This window comes from Ixodes scapularis, unplaced genomic scaffold (assembly GCF_016920785.2).
Source record: "Ixodes scapularis isolate PalLabHiFi unplaced genomic scaffold, ASM1692078v2 PGA_scaffold8__174_contigs__length_109621045, whole genome shotgun sequence".
Lineage (NCBI taxonomy): Eukaryota > Metazoa > Arthropoda > Arachnida > Ixodida > Ixodidae > Ixodes > Ixodes scapularis.
In genome coordinates, this window is record NW_024609883.1 from 68,067,408 (window position 1) to 68,095,063 (window position 27,656).

The following is a 27,656-nucleotide window of genomic DNA, read 5'->3' on the forward strand; positions in this document are numbered from 1 at the left end:
AAAGAATGAGGGGGGGAGGAGGGGTTTACCCTCCCTTCAGTACCCTTCCCTCCTCCTCCTCAAGAGCTGCGCTCCAATTCGGCGTTACAGGGAGTTGTAAACGGCTTTCACTTTTTTCTTTTTCCTTCTTTTTCAATCTTGCAGGGGCACGGGAGAGCCATGCTGCGCAATCTCCACAGGGTGCTGGCCATCATCGTTGCGTTCCTCTTCATTTCCATGATGGGAGTCGCCTACCGTTACAGGTGAGCGAAGGCAGAACCTGCGAGGCAGAGCTGCATTCTTACAGAAAAGGGACACTAAAAGTGGTTTCTGAGATCGTCTATGTATCGTCCTAACTTATTTTAACCTACAGCCTGTAAGCATACATAAAAACACAAGATTAAACTATTAATGCGTTCAATTTTCCTATTAAAACGGAAGCGAAGATCGCGACGCGGACATTTTTAACGATAGAGCGCGAAAACCAGAGGGCACAGCCAGGGGGCGCCGTCGGACGTGTGACATCCAATCGCGAGCGAGCGCATTCGGGGTCGAGGGAGTGCCACCGGTATCTTCCGGCCGTCGCTCAATCGTTTCAGCTTACAGCGTCCATGACTGTGAAAAAGAAAAAAAAAAAAAAAGACCGGAGTTGTTGACAAAGTATAAGTAATGTGAATGAGCTTGATTCGAGAGCGAAATACTGCAGTTAGCAAGTCTGAAAAATCATCCTGAGTAAAGCATTCTTGTGCACGCTTAAACGGGTTGGAGCTCCCGGAGCGCGCGGATTGTACTTCGGCGTCAAAAGTACGCCGGCGTCGAGCGCGACAGTGCAGTCGACGCCCCCCTTAACTTTGGGGTTTCCGTTAGCGTTCTTGGTTCCTCACAGAGCGTACGTATGCGCAGCGCGGCGCGCGCAACGCTAACGCAAGCGAACAGCGCTTGCGTTTGCTTCCATACGTAACACTACAAATATCTATTGCATTTAGTTACCCTAGCGAGAAATCGGAATTGTTCTCAACATTTTCTATTTCTACAGGTATCCTATGCAGGCTTCCAGTTTACAGCATTCTGAATCTCTGGCGGCATGCAGACCAAAAACAAACATCGTGTTCCTCAAGACCCACAAGTGCGCCAGCTCCACGCTGATGAACATCTTCCTCCGCTACGGCATGAAGCACGACCTCAACTTCGTCCTGCCCAAGAGCACCTTCACCCACTACATCGGGCATCCAACCCCTTTTCGTCGATCCTTCATCGATGACATCACCAAGTACAACATGTCTTTCAACATGCTCACGCACCATAGTCGTTACGACGGCAACGAAATGCGCAAAGTCATGCCGCGCGACACCATGTACGTGACTATCCTCAGGAGACCAGACAGCCTCTTCGAGTCCCTGTACTCTTACTGGCGCCTAGCGAACTCCTACAAGAAAAATCTCAGCGCGTTTGTGGAGGACAAGAAGCTAACGCGTGCCCTTACGAGAAAGCGAGCTGTAGAGGGACGTGTGGGCTTCAACCAGATGTGTTTCGATCTCGGCTATACCGGCCTGTTGAAGTCCAATCCTAAACTAATAGTAAACTTTGTCAACAGAATCGATAAAGCGTTTGATCTGGTGATGATGACGGAACGGCTGGACGAGTCACTCATCCTCCTGAAGCATCTGCTCTGTTGGAACACGTCGGACGTCGTGGCTTTCAAGATCAACGCTCGGTACGCCGAATACAAGGAGGCCATTTCGCCAGAGGTCAAACAGAAGCTGAAGGAGCTGAACCACGCCGACCTGTTGCTCTATCGTCATTTTGAGAATGTGTTTGAACGAAAAGTGCGAGAGTTCGGTGTGGATCGGATGGCCACAGAGGTGCAAGAGCTGCAGCTGGCGCGGAAGACGTACTACGCCAAGTGCGTCGAGACGGAAGTTTCCATGAAAGCCGTGTCGGCTCAGCTAAAGCGCAAAGATGTTATAGCGTTCAAGTTGAAAAACAAGAGTGAGGAATGTCTTCACCTCACCATGAGTGAACTCGACTTCCATGAGCTGGTGAAAGAGAAACAGAATGCTAGAATTAGTCAGGTTCTACATTCCCGAATATCTCGGTAGGGAACCTCAGAAAAGTGTAGAAGTGAAAGCTCGTCGAGAGTACACAGCGAAAGGACCAAGTCAAGGACCAACTGGGGCAAAGTGTATGGAAGAGCGAATCTGTGTACAGTTAATTTAGAAGCAGTTTTCAGCCTTTATTTTTAGTTCAGTTTCTTTATCTTGCTCACGACTGCACCCAGAGTCTTACAAAAAAGAAAAGGCGAATGTATTTGTATAGGTAAACGAACTGTTGTTGAAGGGTTCCGGCTTCGGGCATAGCAAGATTGAGTGTTGGTTGTGTTAAAACAGCCAATGACGGAAATAAGTCAGTATTCTAAAGCTATTTACAACTCTTTCTCAGCACGTTAAATACTGCACCAGGTATTTTCAATTGATGAACAAAGACAATCATTTTCTGAACGATCTCCTTTTTGTAGTGCATCACCACGTCGTTACGGAATGTTAGTGTTGCGTGAATATTCGAAATTTCGAATAGCGTCAAATGATACACTTTTAGATATTCGCTTTATGCTGTAAATTAACCCTCGTTCTATTGTCTCTTCCAAATTCTGTGACCGGCCAATCAGCTCGCAATCATTCGCGCGTGGAATGCGCCACGCCCGGAGTGTCGCGCGCTGATTGGCCGTCCGCTCAAATGTCATTCGTTGTAAATGGCATTCGAGTTGCCCGTGTGGCACGGGTATTACTTCCCGTTGGCTAAATGAGCAGACAACGCAATACACCTAATCTCACCACGGGTTCGGCGCAGGCGTGACGCCATCAAAACTTTGGTTCACAGGAGGCAGGCGGCTGCACCGTGGCCGTGTAGTGCACAAGACGGCACGTGCCGATCTCACTAAGAGCTGTCACCAGTCAGTTTAGACACGCCACCGTTGACACGTGCATCGAGGAAACTTTTGTCTCTCTGGGCGTGCGACAACCTCGCTGCAGCTTTGCTCGTGCAGGGCACGGGACGGCAAGAGCACTGCTGCCTGCCTCCTGTGAACCTCTAGGGTGCCTTCATATGCGCTTTGCTTAGGGTGGTGGCATCTCGCTATTTTGTCCCACACTTTTGTTATTTATTTTTTGTTCAGAAGCGCGTGCAACAGCGTGTCCCTGCTCGCGTTTGTGGCGCTAACTGTGCGATGGCGACAGTCTGTTTTCGTCGATTTCTTTGTATTTCATCCATGAGCGCGTGCTGTCGACATCGGGTGCTACAAAGGGTGACATCACCCTAAACAGAAGGATATTGAGGCACCCTAACCTCCTCTATACTCACAAAACCGGGCAGTGCGACGACGGAGCCATAGAGTGCCCGGTCGAAGATTTGGAGAGCGAAGATCTGGTAGCACAAAGAATTTCTCGGAGAACCTGGACGTCAGCGCACAGTTTTTGCAGCGGCGAGGACCCGAAACATGGAGTTTGTGGTATTTTAGAGCGCAGCTCTTAGGGGCCCGTTCCCGGTTTAAGCGGCGTCAGCGTCGGCGTAACCAAGGTCACCCCAAGGTCACGCGACCCCCCAAGGTCCTCCCAAGGTCACCCCAAGGTCACGTGACCCCCAGAGGTCACGTGACCCCTCCCCCAGGGTCACGTGACCCCCCCCCCGAAGTCACGTGACACACCCCGAGGTCACGTGACCACCCCCAGGGTCACGTGACCTCCCCGATGACGTCATCACCGCTGATGACGTCACCGGCATTCGCATCGTCATCATCACTGATGACGCCATCAGTGACGTCACTGATGACCTCACCGGCATCCGCATCGTCATCGTCATCACTGATGACGTCATCAGTGATGTCACTGATGACGTCACGGGATCGTCATCGTCATCGTCACGGATGACGTCGTCAGTGACGTCACTGATGACGTCACCGACATCCGCATTGTCATCGTTATCATCGCTGATGACGTCATCGGTCGTCATCGTCACTGATGACATCATCGGCATCGTCACGTGACCCCCCAAGGTCACGTGACCTCCCAAGGTCACTTCACCCCCCCAGTACCCTTCCCTCCTCCTCCTCAAGAGCTGCGCTCTAATTCGGTGTTACAGGGAGTTGTTAACGGCTTCCCTTTTTTTACAAGCAAAACGAGTTACATAAATCAGCCCAGCTAGAACACGGCTGCATGCTATCGCTCGGGTAGGCAGCCAGTCAAGCACTTCATGCGACAGTCTTTTTATCTACCTTTTGTACTATGACAAATGGTTATGAATATTAATCTCTGGTGGCAAAAAATGCTTAGATCAGTGGTTTACCGCCCAACCGGATGGCAATATTAACAATTTCCTTGCATACTTTGAGGGGCTTTTGAAATTTGGTAGTGATAATAACTTGAACGTAATCATTGGAGGAGATTTTAATATCAATATGCTACTTGATAATACGCCTAGAACTGAATTTGAAATATTGGTTACAACGTATGGAAACCAAAAAATAATTACTGGACCAGCAAGAAAACAGTCCTCACGGAAACTCTTATAGATTTTGTTTTTATTACAAACATTAATCACACATGTCTAAAAGGGGTATACCCATATCAGAGACCGTGTTCCTATATTCCTAGGCGTAAAAGATGCTCTTTGTCACAAAAAAATGCCGTCATTTAGACACTTTCAGCATATCACCCTATATAATCTAGAATTCTAGACATATATTTCGCAATGATATTGAAAATGCCCACTGGAACAGTGTTCTTGCCGCAACAGACCCTGATGTAGCTTACGATGCGTTCCTAGAAAATTTTGAACACCTGTATATAAAAAATTTCCGATACAAAAAAAAAATCATGTAAGATTTGAAAATCGTGGATTACCCTGAATCTTTTTATCAAAAATCAATGAAAAGACAAGTTATTTTAAAGATTTAAGAAATCACGAAATCAAGATGATCTGACAAAGTTTAAATCTTATCGCAGCCAGTTAAGGAAGAAACTGAGAACTGCTAGGGAACGGTATTATCGCAACAGTTTTAGATCTTCAGCTGAACGTATTGATGTTGTTTGAAAAAAAAAAGTTAATTCGATTAGACAAAATGTGAACCATCGCAGCATAAATAGATTGCATATTAACGGAGAAGTTAAAGATACTGCTTTAGCTAATGTATTTAATGATAACTTCGTAAATCTAGTTTCTCGAGCTTACGATCATGTGGCTTGCGTGTATATTAAATATAGAAACTTAAATTCAATATGTTTGGATCCCGTTAGCGATTCCGAGGTATGAACTTAAATAATACATATGCAGTATGTATGTGGATGATATCCATGTGACGTTCCCCGTCTAATGAACAATGCGAATTCTCTCCGAAACTGTGAGATGCGCCTCACAGTCAGTCTTCGATGTGCGCGTGGGCGTGTGTGAGAGGGAAACAGAGCGAAGCAGGGAGGGGCTCTTCGGGAGCGGTGAGGAATACGGATGCACCCCTCATAGAGTTATTATAATGTACGCTAGACGTTCAACTGGCGCTAGTGTGCTGATGCAAATTGAGGCAGACAGCAACCAGTCCGAAATTGACTTCCGGTAATGCATTTCTATGGGAAAAAGCGAATGCATTTTCTCTCTGCGTTCGATTATAAGAGCAAATATCACGAATAATTCGTACGCACTAGGCACATTGGAACATTTCTCAGTCATGCAGACGAAACAACAACAACAAAAAAAAGACAAAAGCAACAACAATAACAGCAACAACAACAAAAAGCTTTATGCTGAGTTTGGAGAAACTTGCAAAAACTTCAGACAAAATGGATGAAAAAATTGGAGGTTCCTTGACGTGCTCTGCAAATGAACAGCGATGATGATGATAGAAGTCTGCAGCACACTCTTACGCTGCATGCCTAAGTTTTGCGGACTTACGTCGCAGATGGGTGTTGGGGTGGCGGAGAAAAGCTGGCCGGAGAATAGCTCACCGTGAAATCGGCAGATGCGGAGGAAAGTTCACCGGCCCTTAAGCGGATGCAAGAAAAGAAAAATAATAATAATAATAATAACTTCACAGAAATTTTTCTTTTTTCTTAGCTTAACAAATTGTGGGTCACACGTGGCAATATAACGCAATTAGAATTCGTCACTTTTTTAAAAATAATTGTCGTACTGTTTGTAATACTCCTGAAGTTCATTGGGCGTATTTACTAATTACTCAGAAACTAGTAATCACACGTTCTGTATATTAATGGCGCAGCAAGTAAAAATTCAGAACATCGGACACCCGTAAAAAAAGACAACGATTTATTGACAGCTCCACAGTGCGTTGTCGGTATCCCTTTGAGATAAAGACTTCTTTTTTTTTTTTTTGTAGCTAATTATGAATAGAGGTGTGTGAACCGTTTCAGCTCCAAAGATTGTGTCGTGCCTGATAGATGAGTAGGCGCTTGTTGGTGTAATCAGTGCAAACTACGCTGCTTTCTTTTCTTTTTCGATAATAAAACTTTAGATTCGAGAACAGCCAAAGTTACTCGATCACCTCAGTTGAAAAACTCCCACGGAGAGCGTGATCCCATCTAACACACGCGCTGACACACGTCAGTTCCCGCTGATAACCCCTAGATTCGAAAATGCTGTTTGAAGCGTCATCCTTCTTGCCCGCTGCAACCGTGTTTAGACGCGCCGCAGCGAGCGTGAAAGTTGTCGCTTTGAACAGCGTTAGCCCATGCTGAGGGGTACGAGAAGGGATCACGCTCTCCGTGGGAGTTTGCCAGCTGAGTTGATAGAGTAACGTTGAGAACAGCTTCGTCCTGTCGTGTTTGTTGTCTTCACTCCGTCTTTGACGTTTGAGCTGTTTTCACCGTGTATCAACTCGCCCAATTCGCTACCTTACTGAAGACTAGTTCTTATATGGGTCACAAGTAACAACGGTGACAATATGCAGCTCTGAAGGTCGGGGGTGGTTCGCCGTAGAGGGGCAGTATCACACGAAGACAACGTGTGGAAAAACCAGCACGAACGGCTGGAAAACGTGAATGTCCATGGAAGGAAGAGATCGCAATATCCTACTGACCGTTCTATCCTCTTTTTAAAGGATCTCGAAGAGAATTTCAGCCACCGCGTTGTTGTTGCGCGTGCACCTTCGGATTTTCGGCATTTACAGTTTTGCTTTTTAGGTTTTAGGCAGACATTATTAAGTTTTAGAACTTTTTCCTGTTTTTCAAGCTTAAGTTTTCAGTTAGGCTTTCGTTGCCCAAAGAGTAAGCCACAAAAAACGTACTCGCCCGCCATTATTCTCTTGGGAGCTGTGTACCCAATAAGCTGCAAAAATATTATAAAAAAGGACATTTTATTTTTTAAGAATCTGGTGAATTTTTATGATAATAAATTTATGTATGTTACGCGTCATCCAACAACTTCATTACAAAAAAAGAAAAAGAAAAAGATTGATGAGTTTTTTTCCGCATCCGCCCGTTTTGCGGTAAGCTTTTTTTCGGTGAGCTTTTCTCCAGGATTGGGGTATTGACACTGCGCCGTCAGGTGGCACTGTGACTAAGGCTCCTGAAACGCGTCTCCAAATGGTGTGTTTAGCGTCCCATCCCGTCCACACATCAAAAGTGGACTCGAAGAAGTGGCTACAAATGACGTCACAGCAGCCGGTGTCTCATGCTGTTGCATGCCGCAAACCTGGCGGTTGGTCGCAGAAATGCAAACGGGAAGCTGCGAGTATCACGAGCGAACTCGAGTGTCGATGTCGTCTTTGCGAACTACTGACTACCGAAGCTGACAGTCCACGGAAACATTTCCGTTACATTTTCCTGGTGCAATTAGAAGGTCTACACACACAAACACAGTTCGAGATAGTCTGCGAAACCTCTCTACAATAGCGGCTGTCGCCATAAACCGTGCGTACATAGCAGGCCGTTACCAGAGGCTTTGTGCCAAGAGGACTCGTGTTTGGGAGTCCTGTCAAACCAGACGAACTGAGCGAGACAAGCTAAGCCCAGTCGAGATCCTTACGTAATACATTTGAGAGTACACGACGAGCGACTCGGACAAACCGAGACCTCGACAACAAACGACAGCCCGTTGTAAAAGTAACGTCACCGCCAAGACGGAATCACCGGGGACGGAGGCAGTCGATCACGCGGGCGCACGCGGAGGCGGCCGCCTTCACTATAAGCGGAGTGCCACAGAAAGGCGCAACAGTCCGCGTGGAAAGGGTGGTTCGACGGAAAGGAAGGAAAGAGAGGAGGAAACCCGACGTCAGCCCCTGGATGTATGTGCGTGCGTGAGTGGAGCTTGTCGAGGCGTGTAGACAGAGCGAACATGAAAGTACTCCGTCGTCCCAGCCATGCGAGCGGCTCGCTCGCAACCCCGGCTGAACTTTTTCTCCCCGTCCATTCGGGGGCCTGAAGATCGAGACGTCGGGATACACGGACTTTGTGCGCGAACGTCGTGCACGTCCTGAACCGCGCTGTGGGATTAACGTCCGTGCAACGGTCGTCAAAATTATCGCCACGAATTTCATAAATGAAAGGGATTGCGATTGACCCGGAGGAGCGCGCGACGACTGTTGAATGAGAAGTTGGTCGTCTCAGATGCCGTAAGTAATTGTTTTTTACGTCCGGGTTACCGTTTTGTCATGCGGTCTCATTAGAGGGATGAGAACGGAACGGAGGACTTTCGGTGGTGCCACCTCCAGGGCGAGCTTCCTGCCTTCGATAATGCTTCGAAGCCTTAGGCGTGCGCGCGCAGCCGAAGCACGGCAGAAGGCGAGGAGCACGTGCTATAAGGCTAGGCATCGGAAAAAAAAAAGACACATGTCCTTTCTCTAGATCTCTAGATCGTTTATAAAACGAAGCAGGAGAGCGTGTTTGGTTTTAACGTCTGTGTGGAGGTTGGGAACGCCAGTGTACACCGACGGAGGCAAACATAGAGCCCAGACGTGTGCCTATCTTAATTACTCTACTCAATGTACTGTATTTGAAATACTTTTAGTAGCATTTTGGTATTTTGCGACTACATTTTGTCTAGAGTATTTGCTTCTTTATATTAAGTAAATTTCTCACTGCTCATTATTTAAAACGCATTTTTCAACCTTGGAAAAATTGTGTCGCCGGAACAATCTATGGAACTAGGGATCGTCAGACACCGGGGCAAAGCTGAACCGATTGCAAACTGCTCATTATTTAAAACGCATTTTTCAACCTTGGAAAAATTGTGTCGCCGGAACAATCTATGGAACTAGGGATCGTCAGACACCGGGGCAAAGCTGAACCGATTGCAAACTTGGAGCAAAGCGACCGAACACAGAACAGGAGACAAGGCACAAACAAAACGCAGTTTCCGAAATCATTTTTTTTAGTTGTATATTTAGACAGTTTTGAAGTTGGTACGCCTCAACGAGGGACCTGTCTCTCAGCAGTAGATGAGACATTTAGTCAGTGCATACAGTACAACCGCTAACCTGGGCCCGTTTGCTCGAAGCGCTAACCGCGGCTGAAGTTAGCCGCAGTACCTAGGAGAGGGATTTTTAAATTACATGACTGGGGGCTCGGTAAGGCTGCGGGGAAACATGGCGGTGCCCCGGTGAGTGAGCGCCGCTCGCTTTCGAACTAATAGTTATGTCGTTGTAGCTGCAATACCGAGCGCGTTAGTCAGCCATGAATGGTGCAGGAGGCTTTCGCTTTGCCGTACCTCACTTAAATTGCAAAGCATGAGTAATGACTTTGCCGCATTTTTTTAGATAGCCTTTCGATTCTGGCCATTCCTAAGCCTAAATGAGCGCGATAATTGTCGGCATGGCAACGTGTTTGGAATGTGGATTGCCTTGACTCGATCGGCCAGGTATTGATGGCACACAAAAGCAGACAGCGTCCCCAAATAGACCTTCTTCTCAATTTCCCAAGCACCGAGGTGCACGTACCGAATGTAGTTACACGCGTCGCACGTGCTGGCGTCTGCACTGTTCTAATGCAAAACGTCTAAAACAAAATTTGCCTTGCTCGCGCGTTCGTCAAAGCCTTATTATGATTATTCACTTCAAATTTTTTATAAGAGGAAGGCCAGCGCCCGCGAACCGTAGAAATACACTTCCAGCGTTCTCTTCGATGCTTGGGTAATTTAGAAAAAGGTTTATTGAGACGCTGTCTGCTTTTGTGTGCTATCAATACCCGGCCGATTGAGTTAAGGCAATCCGCTTTCCAAAGACGTTGCCATGCCGACAATTATCCCGTTCATTTAGGCTTAGGAATGACCAGAATCGAAAGACTATCTAAAAAATTCGGCGAGGTCATTGCTCATGCTTTGCAATTTAAGGGAGGCAAGGCAAAGCGAAAGCCTCCTGCACCATTCGTTGCTGACGAACGCGCCCGATATTGCAGCTACAACGACATATTAGTTCCAAAGCGAGCGGCGCTCACTCACCGGGGCACCGCCATGTTTCCCCGCATCCCTACCGAGCCAGTCACGTGACTTAAAAATCCCTCTCCTAGGTACTGCGGCTAACTTTAGCCGCGGTTTGCGCTTCGAGCAAACGGGCCCAGGTGTCTTTAACTTGCACCATGCAGTAGTGATTACACGAACGGGTGCCGGTAGGAAGCTCATCCCGATGAAACGGGCAGGGGTTGGTAATCGAATCCAGGAGGTTCTGCAGCGCAAGCTTTGGCTCCACGCTCAGGGCTGAGATGCGAGCCCACACGGCCACCGATCTCCCTTCCAGATGGCAATAAAAGACCAAAAGGATAGCCCTAAGTACGCCAGCCTCTATGACTCCTCTTGTCCGCTTGTCCGCTTTTTCTTTTCTTTTCAAGTTGTCTTTAAATGACACGTTACGCTTGGAGCTAGCAAAGGGCTGGTGACGTCATCCGGATTTTGCACTCAGACCACATCTTCTGTTTGAAGCTAGAGTGGTTCCGTCAGCGGAGGATTGTTATGCCAACGCTCGGTACGATTACAATGGACCATTTTATAAAATTGCCTGTTCAGGAGGTTCTGGCGTGGAAATGCTCGAACGCGTTTTCACGTGAGCAGAGACACTCTCTCGGCCAAAGAAGCTGGATCCTGCTGGATTTATTGAGCTGCAGTGACCTAGAGTGAACTCCTTCAATCAAAGCTCTTTGGGTGCCATTTGTGACTTCACGTCTGCTCCCAGGCTCGTTCAAAAGCGTTTCTTTCATATCCTTCCGAATGCGCTCATTGTTTCATCCTCTGAATCCTCAATACCAGTTTTCCGCCAGGGAAGTCAGGTATTTCTAAACAGGTGGATTTTGATTCTGGAATCTTGACCACCTTGATAAGCTTGATCTCAATGCGTCAAGAATGGTTCGAGCTATAATGCAGAAGGGGTTTCCCTCTTGATATATTTTTTTATATAATTTGAAGGTACAGGTGCTCCTTCTCGCTTTTGACTGATTGGGGCAGGGGGGGGGGGGGGGGGGCGGGAACGTACGAAGTACCGGCTTCTGGTTGTTGATCAGCGACAGAGGCTGCTTTACTCGAGTCAATGTTCCTCCTGAGCGTGCACGTTTTCGTTCACACTCGTACTCATCAACAAGTCTGGCTGCCTGATTAACTTCTAGTTCGGTTGTTAGGGATACGCAATGCCGGGCTATATGTGAAGTCCCCTGAATCGCGGCAAGGCGTATTACGAAGTTATTGCGGAAGGTTTCATGAGCCGAGCCTGCCTGCAAACGAAAGCACGGAATGTACCATGTCCACAGTGCGTGAGTCCCGTTTTTTCCTATATTATGTTAGCACCCTTTATGCTGCATAGATTAAATTATTTCTAAGTAAACTTCGATTGCAGCAGCTAAAGCGCTTCATGAAAGTTATGAACATCACAGCAAAGTGTGATTTCCAGCGAAGCTATCACAAGTAGAGCACCCCTTTTTGACTTTTTTATTCTTATATTACCAGCTTGCAACTAAACTTGCCAAGTGTCTTCAAATGTACTACAATTACTTTAACAAAGTATTGTACTCTACTCAAGATAGTTAGTACGAAAAATAACTTGAATACTACTCTGAATACGTTTTAAAATGGGTATTTAGTATTTTATCTCAGATACACTTGTTGGATCGTTTGGCACAACACTGCACAGAGCACAACAGACACGGACGACGTTAAAATTACAACAGGTTGAGTTCGCCTTTCGTTGTACGGTCGTCAAGACACGGGAGCGTTGTACACTTTACTCAAAAGAGTAATTTATTGCAGCTCTTACTCTCTTAAATTACTCTTTATTAATGGTGTTAAATTGAATCACTTTATTACTTAAATTAAAAGTGATTGAACGTCACTTGTAAGAAAAGTATGCCGTTACTTTTCCGATTACTCGAAGGCGGCCGTGTCGTTATCGCTTAATTGATAAACAAAGCTTAAACAAAGGTTGCATCAATGGAAGCAAAGTGTTATTCACAATTTTTTTCTGACGGTTTGAAAAAAAAAATTTTTTTTTGTGTTATCCATTTGTGGATTAGAATCACCTGACTCTTCGCAAGCTCCAGCTATGGTGGTACCATGGTGTGGCAGTCACGTTCCCTGTGTTATGGGGTGAGACTTTAGCATAAAGATTGTCGCAAACGTTTCTCTTAGATGAAATAATATTGCTAAGGTTTAATGACGCTCATATCTGACAAAGTTTAGATCACTTGGGCATCCCGAACCTCGCCGCTTTCTGCTGTTCCACGTAGATCACTCACATGACAGCCATTTTAATGGGCGCCGGCGCGACCTTTTTAGGCCGTGAAACTTGTTGCAAATAAGCTACTCGCCTTGTCAATTCTTGTGGTTCAAATCTAAATCCGCTTTACACCGGATTTAGATTTATTTTTTTTTTTTTTTTTAAAGGAGACAGGTTCATTGCTTGAACGGTTAACGCAGGCATTACGTCATCAAACTTCGCAATGAAATGCTTTTGAAGAGAACTCGATCTTCGCAGCCCCAGCTCGATAAACAACAATCCACTATACAAACAGTTCTGACAAAAAGACTGACTGACATTCATCCGTATTGGTTGGTAACAATCGTTTCATGTTTTGTGGTTCGTGACATTTAAAAAAAAAATCAAGTGGATACATCGCAGCTTTTTCAGCTCGAAATGTGCTGCCCAAGAAGTCGTGAACCAGGATATGTAAGGCAGAAAAGAGAGATTGTGTGGGTGTGTGTGTGTGTGTGTGTGGGGGGGGGATTAAATAAGAATGACCGCATCTCCACGTGGTGAATGATGTTGATTGGGGCGAAGCTCATGGTGATGCTGATGATACTGATTTTATTGTTCATAGGTAGTGCTGATGGTGCAGATTTTTTTTATTGCTCAAAGGTAGTGCTGAGTTCCGGGTTGCGTTTAGACTTCATTATTACTGCTTTATAGTCGGTGAAATGCAGAGCCAGTGGCCCTTCTAGCGGATCAGCTTAAATCCGCTAGAAGCCGTGGGAATTCTCCACCGCTTAAGTCAACGGTCCATGTCAGAAAGAGAATGTGTGGTATGAAACGTGGTTATATACGCATTTGAGCATTTGACCGCAGCGCCCTCTCGTCTATAAACGTTGTGCTAATGCATGCAAAGTTTAAGGCGATTATATACGAATTTGACCGCAGCGCCCTCTCCTGCATAGACGTTGAGCGGCTACACGCAACGTTTCATCCATGACAGAAACCCCAGCCCTTGAGTTACTTCCACATCTCAGAGCCCCCTACTCGTCCCGCAGTCGTGGCCGAGTGGTTAAGGCGATGGACTAGAAATCCATTAAGGTCTCCCCGCACAGGTTCGAATCCTGCCGACTGCGCAAACATCTTTTTCTTTTTATGTGAGCACGGACGCCGGACGGACGGACGGCCGACCGGACGGACGGATGCACGGACAAGGCTAGACCCTAAAAAGTTTCGCCCCTAATAATAATTATAAGTAATTGCCTCACCCGCAAAAGTAATTAAATCGCTCTTTTGGTTACTTCGTAATAAAATGATTACAACATCATTTCAAAAAGTAATTAAATACAATTAATCTGACTACCCGTAATAAGTATCGAACATAGATGCGTGAAAAACTCCAGGAGTTTCGTTTGTATTTCCTTTTTTTTTTTTTGGGGGGGGGGGGGGGGGGGGCACCTCTTTATCGGTATCAATGAATAGCTACATGGATTCAATTTTCTTATTACACCCGCTTATTTTATTTTATAATAAGAAATACTGCAGATGGCCTTTAACCGTCCAAGCAGGGGGAAAGGTTACATCAACTTAAAAAAAAAAAAGATTCAAAACAGTTCATTCAGAGTATTCCGTTTGTTGTTCGTACACACAGACACACAAATACACATACTCGCATACGCGCTCACGCGCACATACGCACACACACACATAATATTTAGAAGTGTTTGTGTTTTTTTTTGTTTTTTTTTTATTACATGGTAGGAGTTTTGTGTTTAGTGATTTTCCGGTTGAGTTTAGAACATGTATGATTATAGTTCACATTAATATGTCGACGTTTTTAAGTAGCCCAAATTTTTAACAAAACTTTCTGAAAGCATTTTGTTTCGTCGCCTCAGATATTGCGCGCATTGGAATTCACCGCAGTTATCCTTTGCACAGCTTGCGATTATCTTCCGAGGAAGAGCGAAGCTCACTGCATGCGTACAATTACTTTTGGCACCTACGGAATTCGTTTACGCATTTGGCATCTATGCCTACCTATTTTTTGTTTCATTAATAACGAAGGAAAGACATTACAAACTCTGGGTCCAAATGATCGAACTCGCTTTATGCGGAAAACACTATCGCGTGAATGTTTAGACGGCCGGCAACTGGCCAGCCATAACGCACGTCTGGTGTCTTCTATATACACTCTAAAAAAAAAAAAGGTGTCGCCTTACAGCCTTTTTGTCCCATATAATGCACCTCAAAACTTCAGTTAGACATTAGCTATTTTAATAAGTTGTACCACACGGCTACCAAGTCTTATGTAAAAGTTGGTACCGTCAGTTAGACGTCAGTGCGCTGTACGCCTAACTGAAGTTTTGGGGTGTCTTATATGGGACAAAGGGTGTAAGAATACACCTTTTTTTCTGAGAGTGTAGACGAAACATTAAGCCAGTGTAACGTATGTGCACCACGCAGTAGTGATACACTACGTTGCTCGTACACAATCGAAATTTTGGTGGGGATCGCCGTCCGGATTCCTGGGTTTTGCAACGCTAACTTCCGCTTCAAGTGCTACATTTGCTGCGGTGCGTTAACACAAAGTGGAGAATCGCCCTCCGATACCTCACTTTGTGTGCAGTGTATTGCACAATTTACGAGAAAGATATGCCGTTAGATGGTGAATTAGTTTCGTGATGATATCAAAGGAAATATATACTTTCCCTAAAACCATGGGGTACCGCGGCGTGCGGTTATTTAATCGCTACTGCATGGTATTAAAGGGGCACTGACAGGGTATTTATGTTCGGCGAGGTTTTTATTTGAACATGGCTTATGAGAATCCTAGTACCCAGAACACAATTGGCGGCTCGAAACTTGTTGCTTGTTTGTTGTTGTTGTTCGTTTCTTTTCTTTTTGACCGAAAACCACCGGCTGAGAATTGGCCTGTATGAGGTGCGCTCACTCTCTGTTTTATGGTTACATGCAGTTCGATCTAGCGTACCATATATATTCGAAGTCGTGGGTCATCTAAGGCACACATTCAAAATTAGAAAGAGGAAAACACATGAACCCCATTTTTTGCGGCTTCCAAAAAATGCAAACACGACCCCGAGTGCCAGGCCAATGATTCCGACGAAAGCAAAGACGAATTTGTGGTCGGGCAGGGAGCGATACCACGTGGCTTATGGCCAACTCTCTCCTCCTCCACATTCCCCCTCCTCCTCGGTGGACTAGTCGGCCATGAGTCTCTGTGCTCATGTTTCAGTTTTAAAGCAGTTGATCTTTTTTTTTTAGAATTAAGGCGATTTTGCAGCGAAATATTGATTGTCTCTAAACACCACATCCAATAGCCTAAAAAAAGTTTTTTTGTGTGTGTCAGTGTTTTATTTCCAGTGCAGCGCGACAGTTTAGCTGTCGTGGTACACTAGGAAAAGTTCCTGTTGACTTGCTTAAAATGACCAGGCGTCATTTCAAGGAGCAGGCGAACTTCTCGCACTGTCTGTACCTCCACCAGAAGATCTGACTTGGATCCCTAGACGCGACAACAGACTGCTCAACAGAATGAATAATTGGGCAAATCGGTTCCACTGATCTCTACTATAGTGGTCTGAATGGCGTCAGACTGGCTGTCCGATCACAACAGTATGCGAACCGCTGCGATGTTGGAACTTCCATCCTTCGCTGAGTCGGAACTCCTGCGCTAAATTATAACGAATCAATCAATCAATCAATCCTTTATTTCACATCAGAAACTGATGTAGGCTGCAGGGGCAAAAAGTCAAAAGTTTGACTTGACAAGGCCTCTGCAGCCTTACAGCCATTACATCGAGAATCAGTATAGCGACAGCAACGATTTCGTCATCTTTTTTTTTTTTTTTTTGGTTCCTTTATTTGAGCGATACCCGATGTGAAGCAGGAAATTCAACAGACGATTTGCCGATATCGCGCCGAGACAGGGCCGCGGAAATCCGCCTTTTGTGTCGTAATACGCTATACTCTTCTCCGAAAGATGTTCGATAAAAAAATGTTTTTTTTTGTCGCTCAATACTATTTGCACGGGATATTCGCCGCGCCAATAACTTCAACGCCATATAGATTGCGGGCGATAGATCAAAGTTGGCGGGTGAGACGGGGATGGATTCTCTTTGCTCCCGTTCGCGGACTTTGGTCTGCAAACGGACGCGCATTAATTTAGCTTGAAAAATGAAGCGGCTAGGGATCAATTACAGTGTACAGTTCACAGTCGCGACGCAGATGTTGACATGTGTTCGGAAGGCGAGCATGTAGATTTCCGCCTTGTTTTGTTAGGTGGTGGAAACTTTACAGGACTTCTGAAGCCTTGTGGAGAGCAAGCGTATATTGGGCACCAACCGATTCAATGCGCGTGGCAAAAAAAAAAAAAAAAAAAGATGTTTAGAAGGCATTAAACGTGAATCGTGGCGTTTACGCTGTGCCTCGTCGCCAGTGCTCTAGAGGGTGAACCGCATGGGGTGACTGCCAAGCTCACGAAGAGCAACGTTCTCAGTTTTGATTTCTGTGTCAGAGGCTCGCGGTTTTGCTGCATTGCAGCAAGTGAGCCATCTGCGTCATAGTTACTAATAACGCCATTGGCGTGTTTTTAGCTTGGATTGGTTGACTTTTCGCGCGAGTATATTACATCTGTGAGTCGTGTTATTCGCGGCGTCGCTATCCGCCTAAGAAGAAATGCTTGTATTAAGGACTTTTTACGAATGACTCGGTAACGCAGACGCACTTAAAAACGCAGCGAGCATTTATTTTTGCTTTCGTGATTACGAAATTGGGTTCTGTGTATGATTAGAGAGCCTAGAACTTGGTCTGCCTCAATGGGCGACGAGTCTCGCAGCTGTAGATGAGAAATTTGGCCAGTGCAGTACAACCACTAGTCTAGGGTCTTTAACGTGCACCACGCAGTAGTGATATAGGACCGCACGCCGGTACGATGCTCATCTAGATCGAAACGGGCAGGGCTGGGAATTAAACCCAGGATTCCTGGGTTCTGCTGCGCGAGCTTTCGCTCCACGTGCTCCGAGCTGGTGTGGGCTAGCCCGCTTGGCAAGAACTTGAGCAGACGACCCCGGTCGGCGAACTGACTCGGAAGGGGCTTAGGAAGGGGTGCCGCTAAGCGCAGCTAGCGGCGGAAGCTGGTACTACGATCGGCCCGCTCTCCAGAAATCCATTCTGATTACTATCGGGTGCCCCCTCGTATTTATTGCAGATAAGACTATATGGGGGGGGGGGGGGGGGGGGGGGACTTGGCCTTCATTTTATTCTGATCGTCTACATGCACAGGGAATTACTGATGCATTGTTACTGCGTAGTTCTTGCCGCCTCTCTTAGTTTTCCACATGTCCTTCGTTCGGTTGGGGCGTAAATCACCCACGCAGAAGAGCGCCGACGCCGTGTTCGCGCTAATAGTGCCCGACAGTGCACATAAATGCCTCTATCAAGCTGTTTTAGCCCTGTGTTTAATGACATAAATTTGACAAAAAAAGAAAACTGTAACTCACCAATATTTTCGTTTACGTTATTGAGAAATGTTCCAAACTATTTACTGAGTTTTAATTATCTGTATTATTTGCTTTTATAATGCGCAGGGACAAAATGCACCCGCTTTTCCGCGTAGAAATTTATTAACGGAAGTTAATTTTAAACTGGTTGCTGTCTGCTTTAATTTGCAACGGCACAATAGTGTCAGCTGACCCTTTAGCGCACATTAAAATAACTCTATATATTTCGAAAACCAAACGGCAAACGCCGGCGTTCACGATAAGCACAGATTGAGCTCGCACTCGCAATTCGTACTTAAGGCTGCGGTCCCACGGCAGCCATCTTGAACAAGGCGTTAGTTCAACCAATAGATGGCGACACGCACCCGTGGGGTGGCCGAAAGATTGGTTCACAGTGAAATGGCTCGAGCACCATCACGTTCCCCTCGTGGCCTTGCTCGCGCCGCTGCCAGCTGTGCTCAGCTAGCTCAAGTAGCGTGGCCCAGCAAACGGATGTATGCGAGAATGTCAGGCTGGGTATAAATGCGGTTCGGCGGTTGTCACTGGTTTTCGCAATAAATCTTACCAAGAAGGAATCACTTGTTGATTGACGTATCAATATTATATCATTGAAAACTTCTTCTGCAGGAATCCACGCTCAGTAGACTCAATCCTTCCAATATACCAGTGGAAGCGGACGTTAAGTAAACTGCTTCGCGATTTACAGTAGTTACCTCACCATTATAATGACGACTGAAAAGTGACGTCACAAAATATTGTGTTTCACGGGATCCGTAAGATGTTGTAAAGGTTGTTACATTATAGTTCCCAGAAAACAAACGCCGTTCCAATATTTTCGGAAGTACCGAGACACATAATGTTGTAAGTACAGCTTAGGAGAAATATGAGGAAAACCGTCAGAATAAATAGGAAGACGTTTATTTGCAATGAAGAGGCTATGAATGAACGGCGTTTATAGCCGATTCACACGACGGACTGATCCGCGGACGGATTGGTCGCGTGATGACATATCCGCGGTTCACCCGTCTCCCAAGCGCATCCACACGAGGGAGACGACGAGCAGACGCCAGCGAGGACGGACCGATCCAGCTCGCCACCGCACAGTGCCGCGAAACTCCAACATCGCACCGTGGCACCGTTGCCCAAGAGAGAAATCGACGTTTGCTACCGCGATTGAGAATCGTACGCTACTGTTACGCACAGATCGAGACAAAACACCGGGGCAGGCTTCGCACCAAGCGCCACTAACTTTACTAACCCAAAGCATGACAGTGACAGGCATGGTCCTGCTCGAGAAAGCCTCGGCGTAGACGCGACGAAGTTCTGGGCTCGCGGAGGGGCGTTTGGAGATGCCTTCACGCACTCCGCGCTCGTGCACAACACTCAAGCACACCACATTAACAACTTACAAGAGAGGTCTTGCTCGGTGAAATCCTGATCGGACGTGCAAGAATTACCGCGGCGTGCTAGACAAATTTTGACGGGAGCTTCTTGACACGGACCCGGAAGAGTACCGAAACCTGCGTCGCGTCAGCCAGACAAGTTTCTGGAGTTTCTTTCACTCGTGGAACCAAGAATCGCGCGTCAAAATGAACCAACAACGCACAAAACACAACGATGCGCCATTTTGTTTTGAACGCCCAGAAGCAAAAAACCAAGAAAACAGTGTACCGTTGCCAGACTAAATGCTTTCCAAGTCAATCTGCCGCCAAACGTCCGCGAGTGAAAAAGGCGCTCGACTTTAACAGTCCGCGCCTCCGCGGAGGAGGAGCGGATCGCAGGAATCGGTGACGTGCCGGTCACGTGGTACACGGTCCGCGGACGAAAATCGCGATTCGGTCCGTCGTGTTAATCGGCTATTATAGCCGATTCACACGACGGACTGATCCGCGGACGGATTGATCACGTGACGACATATCCGCGGTTCGTCGTCTCCCAAGCGCATCCACACGAGGGAGACGACGAGCAGACGCCAGTGAGGACGGACCGAACCTGTTCGCACCCCACAGTGCCGCGAAACTCCAACATCGCACCGTAGCACCGTTGTCGAAGAGAGAAATCGGCGGTTGCTACTGCGATAAAGAATGGTACGCCGCTGCTACGTACAGATCGAGAACAAAACACCGGGACAGGCTTCGCGCGAAGCGCCACTAACTTTACTAACCCAAAGCATGACAGTGACACAGGCATGATCCTGCCCGAGGAAGCTTCGGCGTAGACGCGACGAACTTCTGGGCTCGCGGAGGGGCGTTTGGAGATGCCTTCACGCACTCCGCGCTCGTGCACAACACTCAAGCACACCACATCCACAAGAGAGGGCTTGCTCGGTGAAATCTTGATTGGACGTGCAAGAATTATCGCGGCGTGCTAGACTAGTTTTGACGGGAGCTTCTTGACACGGACCCGGAGGAGCACCGGAACCTGCGTCGCGTCAGCCAGACAAAGTTTCTGGAGTTTCTCTCACGCGTGGAACCAAGAATCGTACAAACGTAAATGAACCAACAAAAGCACAAAACGCAACGACGCGCCATTTTTGTTTTGAACACACAGAAGCAAAATACCAAGAAAACCATGTACCGTTGCCAGACTAAATGCTTTCCAAGTCAGTCTGCCGCCAAACGTCCGCGAGTGAAAAAGGCGCTCGACTTTATCAGTCCGCGCCTCCGCGGAGGAGGCGCGGATCGCAGGAATCGGTGACGTGCCGGTCACGTGGTACACGGTCCGCGGACGAAAATCGCGATTTGGTCCGTCGTGTGAATCGGCTATTAGCGACGGCAAGTTATGAGCGTTCGGGAATTTATCAGCTCACGTGATTGCTAACTATGGACATGCGGACAATGAAGACCTGTTTTGTCGGGAGATGGAGTAGCGGTGATGACCTGATATCGGACGACTCGTGGCAGACGAACAAGCAAGTTTCTTCTCAGCGAATGGTAAGCGTCCAGTATCAAGCACAGCACTTGGCTACCGACGTTTTCGACTTTTCGAACACTTACAGCTTTTAACAAAAGTGCTTGCACCTGGACTAACTTTGTGGAAAGACTCGAAGTCTTCCTCGAGTCCAGCGCCATCATAAACAGTAATTGAAAACGATCCATTATTCGGTCAGTGGGTGGCGAAACGTATCCGCAACTGCGGAGTCATTGTCGATGCGTACTCTAAGTGGTTGGAAGTTTAAAGGGATACTACAACGAAATTTCGGCGCTCATTTCTTGGTCTATATGTGTTCAAAAGAGCAGTATCACATGGAACATACCAATATTTTGTTAAAAAAGTCACAAAAAGGAATTTTAAAACGAATTAAACGATTAGCAAAAAGCACCTGGTGGATGTCGCTAACGCCTCGCTTGTAATGCCCGTCTAGGAACCTTGACAGCTAGTGACGGAGGTTGTCTCGCCTCCGGCCACGACGAGAGAAGAGGGGCAGGAGGAACTCCCCTCTTCCCGAGAAGGCCTTTTGTGTGTAGCACTCAAAATTCGTACAAAAGCAGCTGCTTCGGTGGCTGGAACGACTAGGCCATCCTCTCGACGTCAGCCTCGCCGTAGCTTTGCTCGTCCTGAGACGACCTACGTCACGATTGCGTTGGATGTCACGTGGTCTCCACTGGGCCTTCTCCGAACGCTTGCTAGAGGGGGCCGTTTATAACAAGAAATAAAGCCACCAGACTCAAAATACAAACGTGCGATTGTCGTTTACGGATATTGTGGATCATATCCAACCTATTTTTGAACACGACGGGAATATTTCAAATTTCGTTGAAGTATCCCTGTTTATACTCCGACGTTGAGCGCAGTGAACGCAGCGTAGCGCAGAACGCGCGCCTTTCATAGGCCGGCGACCAGGAACTTGATATCTGCGACCAATGAGTATCAGTGTGCGCTGCGCTACTCAGCGCTACGCTGCCCTACGCTGCGCTACTCTGCGCTACGCTGCGCCCGTCGACGTTACGCTGAAGTATAAACGTACCTTTACACGATGCCCGCCACGACGTCCAAACGCGTCATTGACGTTCTACGCTCTGCTTTTCCTACTTTTATCCTACCGAAAATACTTTTTTCTGATAACGCTCCAAATCTTGCTTCAAATAAAAGAAACAAGTTTTTGAAAAAAAAAGAAAACCGGCATCAGGCATCACCTTTAGTGCACCATACTATCATCCAACTAACGCGCAAGCAGAACAGATGGTGTGCGAAACGAAGAAAGCCCTCAATAAAGCTTACGGAAGAAGCAGTTCAGTGAAGAATCGCCAGGTTTTTGTTCCAGCAACACGCGACGGTCTCATCTTACACGGTAAAAACACCCGCCGAAGCAATGTTCGGCGGACGAAGAGCCACACCCCTCGATCTCATGATACTATGGCCTACGAACGAAGATCGAGAGATTCCCACATCGGGAGTAATGGCAGTTTATTCGGTCGGACAACTCGTCTACCTGAGGAATTTCAGCGGAAGTAGGCTGAGTGGAAAAGGCTCTTTGTTGGTTGACCAGAAGGTGTCATTCCTCTGAATACGTTGGATATCAATCCCCTTCAGTGTAAATATAAAGAAATCACAAAACTGTCTTTGTGTATTGTGTAACTGCCTTGTATTTGGTAGTAAAAGCTATAGTGGTGATTTGGACCTTTCACACCAGGCTCATTTTTCTTATTTTTCGCCTCATACTCCTTTGCGGTTTCAGCAGGCTTCAAGAATATTTTGGAACGGGGACACTTTACGTCAACGAAGCCATTTGTTCCAAGCAGTCAATCAGGGAGTGCTGCTAGAAATCCGTCTCTCATATTAACCAATAAGGCACACTTTTACACAGTGCAGTTTTCCTGTTCTAGATACAGTTGTAAAGCAGCATCGTCATTGATTCTACCATTTCTATTGCGGGTGAAGAAAGGTGTTTGGGTACACGATACCTGAAACAAGTCTAGCAATGTACGTTGTGGTTCGACACCCACTAATGTCATTGTCCTTATAGAGCCTCATCATTTAATCATTACCTCGTCACCTCATATTGCTCTTCATCAACAGTAAGTACAATAGGCTACCGCTTTATTACAATCCAAGAATTACAAAATTGAGTCGTTCAGTATTCAATATGTTTATCGTTTATGTAATGTTATTACGTTACACTACCTCGAGACGATCGACGCCCATCGTCGATCTTCGAATACTTCTACCTGTATATAAATTAGACGCACAAAGGGGGTGGGGGGGGGGGGGGGGGGATCGGTGGCCGAGTGCATGGTCTCTACTCTGTTTCACTTTATGATGTACCGCAGTAAAAGGTACAAGCGCGAGCTCCTTGCTCTAGGGCACATCTCTGCGACACAAGCTCTCGTAGAGCAGCTACCAACGCTATGAGCTCGCACTTCTAGCCTTCTCTGAGGTACAACATAAAGTGAAACGGAGTATAGCGCACGCCAGCTCGGAGCACGTGAAGCGAAAGCTCGCACTGCAGAACCCACCCCGCCCCTGCCCGTTTTGATCTGGAAGAGCATCGTACCGGCGTGCGGTCGTGTATCACTACTGCGTGGTGCACGTTAAAGACCCCAGGTTTGCGGTTGTACCGCACTGGCTAAATTGTTCATCTACAGCTGAGACACCAGACGCCCACTAAGGCAGACTAACTTCCAGCTGTATAAACATACCCGCAACAATTTGCAATTCGACGCACAATCACAAAGAACACAGCATGCCGCCTCTTTTCTTTGGATCGTATTTTTTTAAACCAGCGCAAGCTCGCGCGTTCTTTCTTTTGAGACGGCAAGAGCGGTTGCACATAAAACCCGTGTTTTTCCTACCCGGCCGCTTCCTCCTCTCATTATGTGTAGTTGGTTATAACTACATAAGGTATAATATTAGTGTATTATTCATATTTAGTTTCAGTTTCAGTCAGGGGAAAGGAGATTTGAGGGAAGAAGAGCCAATGAATGAGCTGCGCTTAGAGTATCGGCAGTCTCTTCCCCGACAGTGTTGTGAACGCCGCCATTTTCGTGCTTGAGCAGAGCAGGCACAACTGCCGATCGTCATGATTCAAAAGTGCGACATCCTCAGTATTATATTCGGTGTTAGGAAGCTCATGTAATGTTGCTTTGCTTTGTCGCAAACTGTTTAAAGTGGAGGACGGAAAAGCGTTTCTTGTGATTTCAGATAAAGCTTCAAATAACTGGCAACAATGATTTTAAGCCACAATATGGCCAAGTATCGCTACTCTGAAGCGTAGCTTATTTAATGACACTATTCATGATCTTGTTCAAGAGGCTTGTAATACCTGGAGGCATGGGCGTACCAACCGGGGGGGCAAGGGGGGCACTTGCCCCCCCAGTTCTCATAGTGGGGGGGCAAGGCGTGCGTTTTGCCCCCCCTGAAACGGCCGCCACTGGGCAGAGCAGACACAGGCCGGCGGCGCCCAAGGAATACCAAGGGCACTGCCCCCCGACCCGCGCGGGCATATTTTTAACGCGCAGGCGATACAAACCCTAGCAACGGTGCTCACGCACGCCGGATTGGCTGGTTTGTGGAGCCTTGCCCCACGAACAAGGCTACACGGTAACCTAACGGAATCCATCCGCGAGACATGGGCCGGACGGGCCGTCCAGACCAGGACGTAGGCCCTTACACAAAATAAAGTTTTGCTTGCTTGCTTCGAGATAGGCGCTGCCGCCGTCAACATAGGCAGCGGATGCAATGCGAGTTTCCGAAGAGGTAGCGTAACTTAGTGGTGAGATGTCTGCCTCATACGTGTCAGACCCGGGTTCTATTTATGGTGTGGGCCGGCTTACTTCTTTTTATTTTTTTTCTCGAACATTTTGTTTTGTCGAGGCATTTGGCGATATTTACATTTCTTTTTTACCATTAACACTAAAAAAACGAATGTTGTTGACGAAACATCGCTAAACTAAATCGTATCGACTCTATTTACGGAAGTGCATGGGGGGCAGCGGGGCTTGGGTTGCCGACCGGACGCCGCAAAGCGGCGTGTACGGGGGGTGGGGGGGCTAGGTGGGTTAATAGATTTGTAATTAGCAGCCGCACACCGCCACCGCAAAGCGGCGTGAACGCAGGCGCGGGGGTGGGTTAACGCGCTTCGAGTGATACACGAGCAGCCCATGCGGCGTGAGCGTCGTTGTTAGGGGTTCTATCGCCTGCACCGTAAAAGGAGCAGTGTGTGCACCTCCTGTAGTGGGCAAGAATTCCTACATTGGAGAGAAGCGGGGACAAGCCCTTTCTTCAAATGCGTCAAGTCTCCTTGAGCTTCGGAATACAAAGAAACGCCACTATTCGGAGCTAATCCCACAGTTACTCGACCTCTCTTGCGTCGTGTCTGTTCGCTCCCCGCGCCTCGTAGCAGTGTTGTTGCAGTGGGGGGGCTCTTTAAAATTTTGGGTTTTTTTGGACTATCTAAATCACTTTCTTCCTTCCCATACACCCCTTTTCTACTCCGCATGCTTCCCCCTCTGCAAATATCAGCTGACCTTCCGACATCTTTTCTGTGTTGATTGGCCAAACAACCACTAAAATTAGAAAGTAATTTGTAATTTGAGTGGAAGTCACTCGGAAAAGTAGTTAACGTAAACTACGAATTACTAGAATATAAATGTAATTAAAAGTTACTAAACTACCCAGAAAAGTAGTTAAACTACAGTAACTTGAGTAAAGTAGTTGAACTACGTACAAGTCTGGCCCGGCAGGCGCTCTGCGTAAGGGTTTTCACCTATCTGCCTAGCCCCGCACACCATCAAATGGGCCAAGAAAGGTGTAGTTTTACTGCAGAGGAGAAATCAGCAGGGTCCAAGATGGTGACAATGGAGGATGGGGGACTGTTCCAGTGGCTGATGGCTTGAGAAAGGAATGACCAATTGAAAGCGTTAGTAGAGTCAGAAATGTGCTTGATGGTGCAGACGTTGTTGAGGCGAGAAGATGTTCGGTCGGGGGGTAATAACAAAGTGGTTTTGAGGTCGGGAATGTGGTAGTAGATTTTGTGAATAAAGCACAGCTGAGAGACTTTTCTGCGAAGCTGCAAAGAGGACATGGTTAGTTCAGTTTTTAGCGCTGAGACACTGAAAAAAAAAAGTTATAAGTGGATGAAATGAAGCGAGCAGCTCTGTTCTGAAGTGCCTCTATAGGGTATTGATGAGGTACAGTCGATGGGTATTCCAGATGGTTGAAGCATATTCTATTTTTGCCTGACGTACGTGTCAAAGGTTAGCTTACGGACAAAGGTTGGAGCGTTTTTTAAGTTACGTCTGCTTAGTCCAAGAGTTCCAGATGAATCGGCAGTAATGACTTCAATGTGGTTATTCCAGGGAAGGTCAGATGTTAGTCTTACACCAAGGTATTTATACACAGTAGCGGTCTCAATCAGATCGGAGTCCAAGAAGTAATTAAATGGCAGAGTGTTTTTTTTCTTGGTGAAGTGGATTAGTTTGCCTTTAGACTTGTTTAATGACATAATCCACTCTTTGCACCAATTGTTAATTTTATCTAGATCTTCCTGAAGCTGGTTATTATTTTGCACACAAGTTGCTTTGTTAGGGATGACGCAGTCGTCGGCGAAAAAGCGTATTTTTGAAGAAAGCCCAATAGGAATGTCATTAATAAATATTAAAAAGAGTAAGGGCCCAAGTACGAACCCCTGGGGAACACCAGAAGATACATTTATTAAGGAAGATTCATGATCATTATGGACGTGACCTGTACACGGGAAAAAAGAAAGTCACGAATCCATGCAAACGGTTATTGGTCGAGACAAACAGATGATAGCTTAGAAATGAGGCGTTGATGAAGGACACGGCCGAACGCTTTGGAAGAAAAAAAAAATCTTTGTCAGTCTGGACGTGACATTCAAGGTTAGTGTGCAAGTCATGGATGAAGTCGCAGAGCTGTGTTCCGCGGGAAAGTACCTTTTGAAAACCGTGCTGCTGTTTAAAGAAATGAAATGGGATGATAGGTGCCTCATGATATTGGAGTAGAGGATATGCTCAAGTAGTTTGCAAGAAATTGAAGTCAAAGAAATAGGGAGATAATTAGATGCGGAAGAGCGGCTGCCCTGTTTAAAGACTAGGAATTACCCTCCCCACCTTTTGGTCAGATGGAAGGCAGCTTTGAGATAAGGACTGAATAAAGACGAGTTTCAAATACTCACTAGAAATAACAGTGGCGTTCCAGCGGACGAAGTAAGTTTTAGTTTATCAATCAATGTTTTAATACCGGCGGAGTTAACGTTAATAAGATGCATGCGCTCGTAAAGCTCTCCAGGGGAGTGGGGACGGAGTCCAAGCACTCGTTAGTAAACACTGATGAAAAGTATTCGTTAAACACAGAGCTATAATGCTCGACGTTGCACACCCGACATTCCTAACTCTCCCCATTTTCCAAACGTCCGTGTGTGTCCTAACACCAGAAACCGGAATTTTAAAGGTTAAAAACGGCACGTTGCAAATATGGAACGCGCACTTTCATGCAAAGCTGACGTCAAGTGACTCAAATCGAAGAACATGCATATCTAC

General features: G+C 46.6%; 2 protein-coding genes across 2 annotated transcripts in view; both read left to right on the plus strand.

Annotated features, from left to right (window-relative positions):
• The first annotated feature begins 159 nt into the window (after positions 1-159).
• On the plus strand, positions 160-2,078 carry LOC120849823 (galactosylceramide sulfotransferase-like). The gene is made up of 2 exons (XM_042286789.1): positions 160-242; positions 1,016-2,078. The coding sequence occupies exons 1-2, from the start codon at positions 160-162 to the stop codon at positions 2,076-2,078; spliced, it is 1,146 nt and encodes a 381-aa protein (XP_042142723.1).
• A 6,192-nt stretch (positions 2,079-8,270) lies between these two features.
• The window catches only part of LOC115328225 (galactosylceramide sulfotransferase), a 94,933-nt gene continuing 75,547 nt past the window's right edge, over positions 8,271-27,656 (plus strand). The window contains exon 1 of the mRNA XM_040222069.3: positions 8,271-8,590. The gene's annotated coding sequence lies outside the window, so the exon portion shown is untranslated. The remainder of the gene's footprint in view (positions 8,591-27,656) is intronic.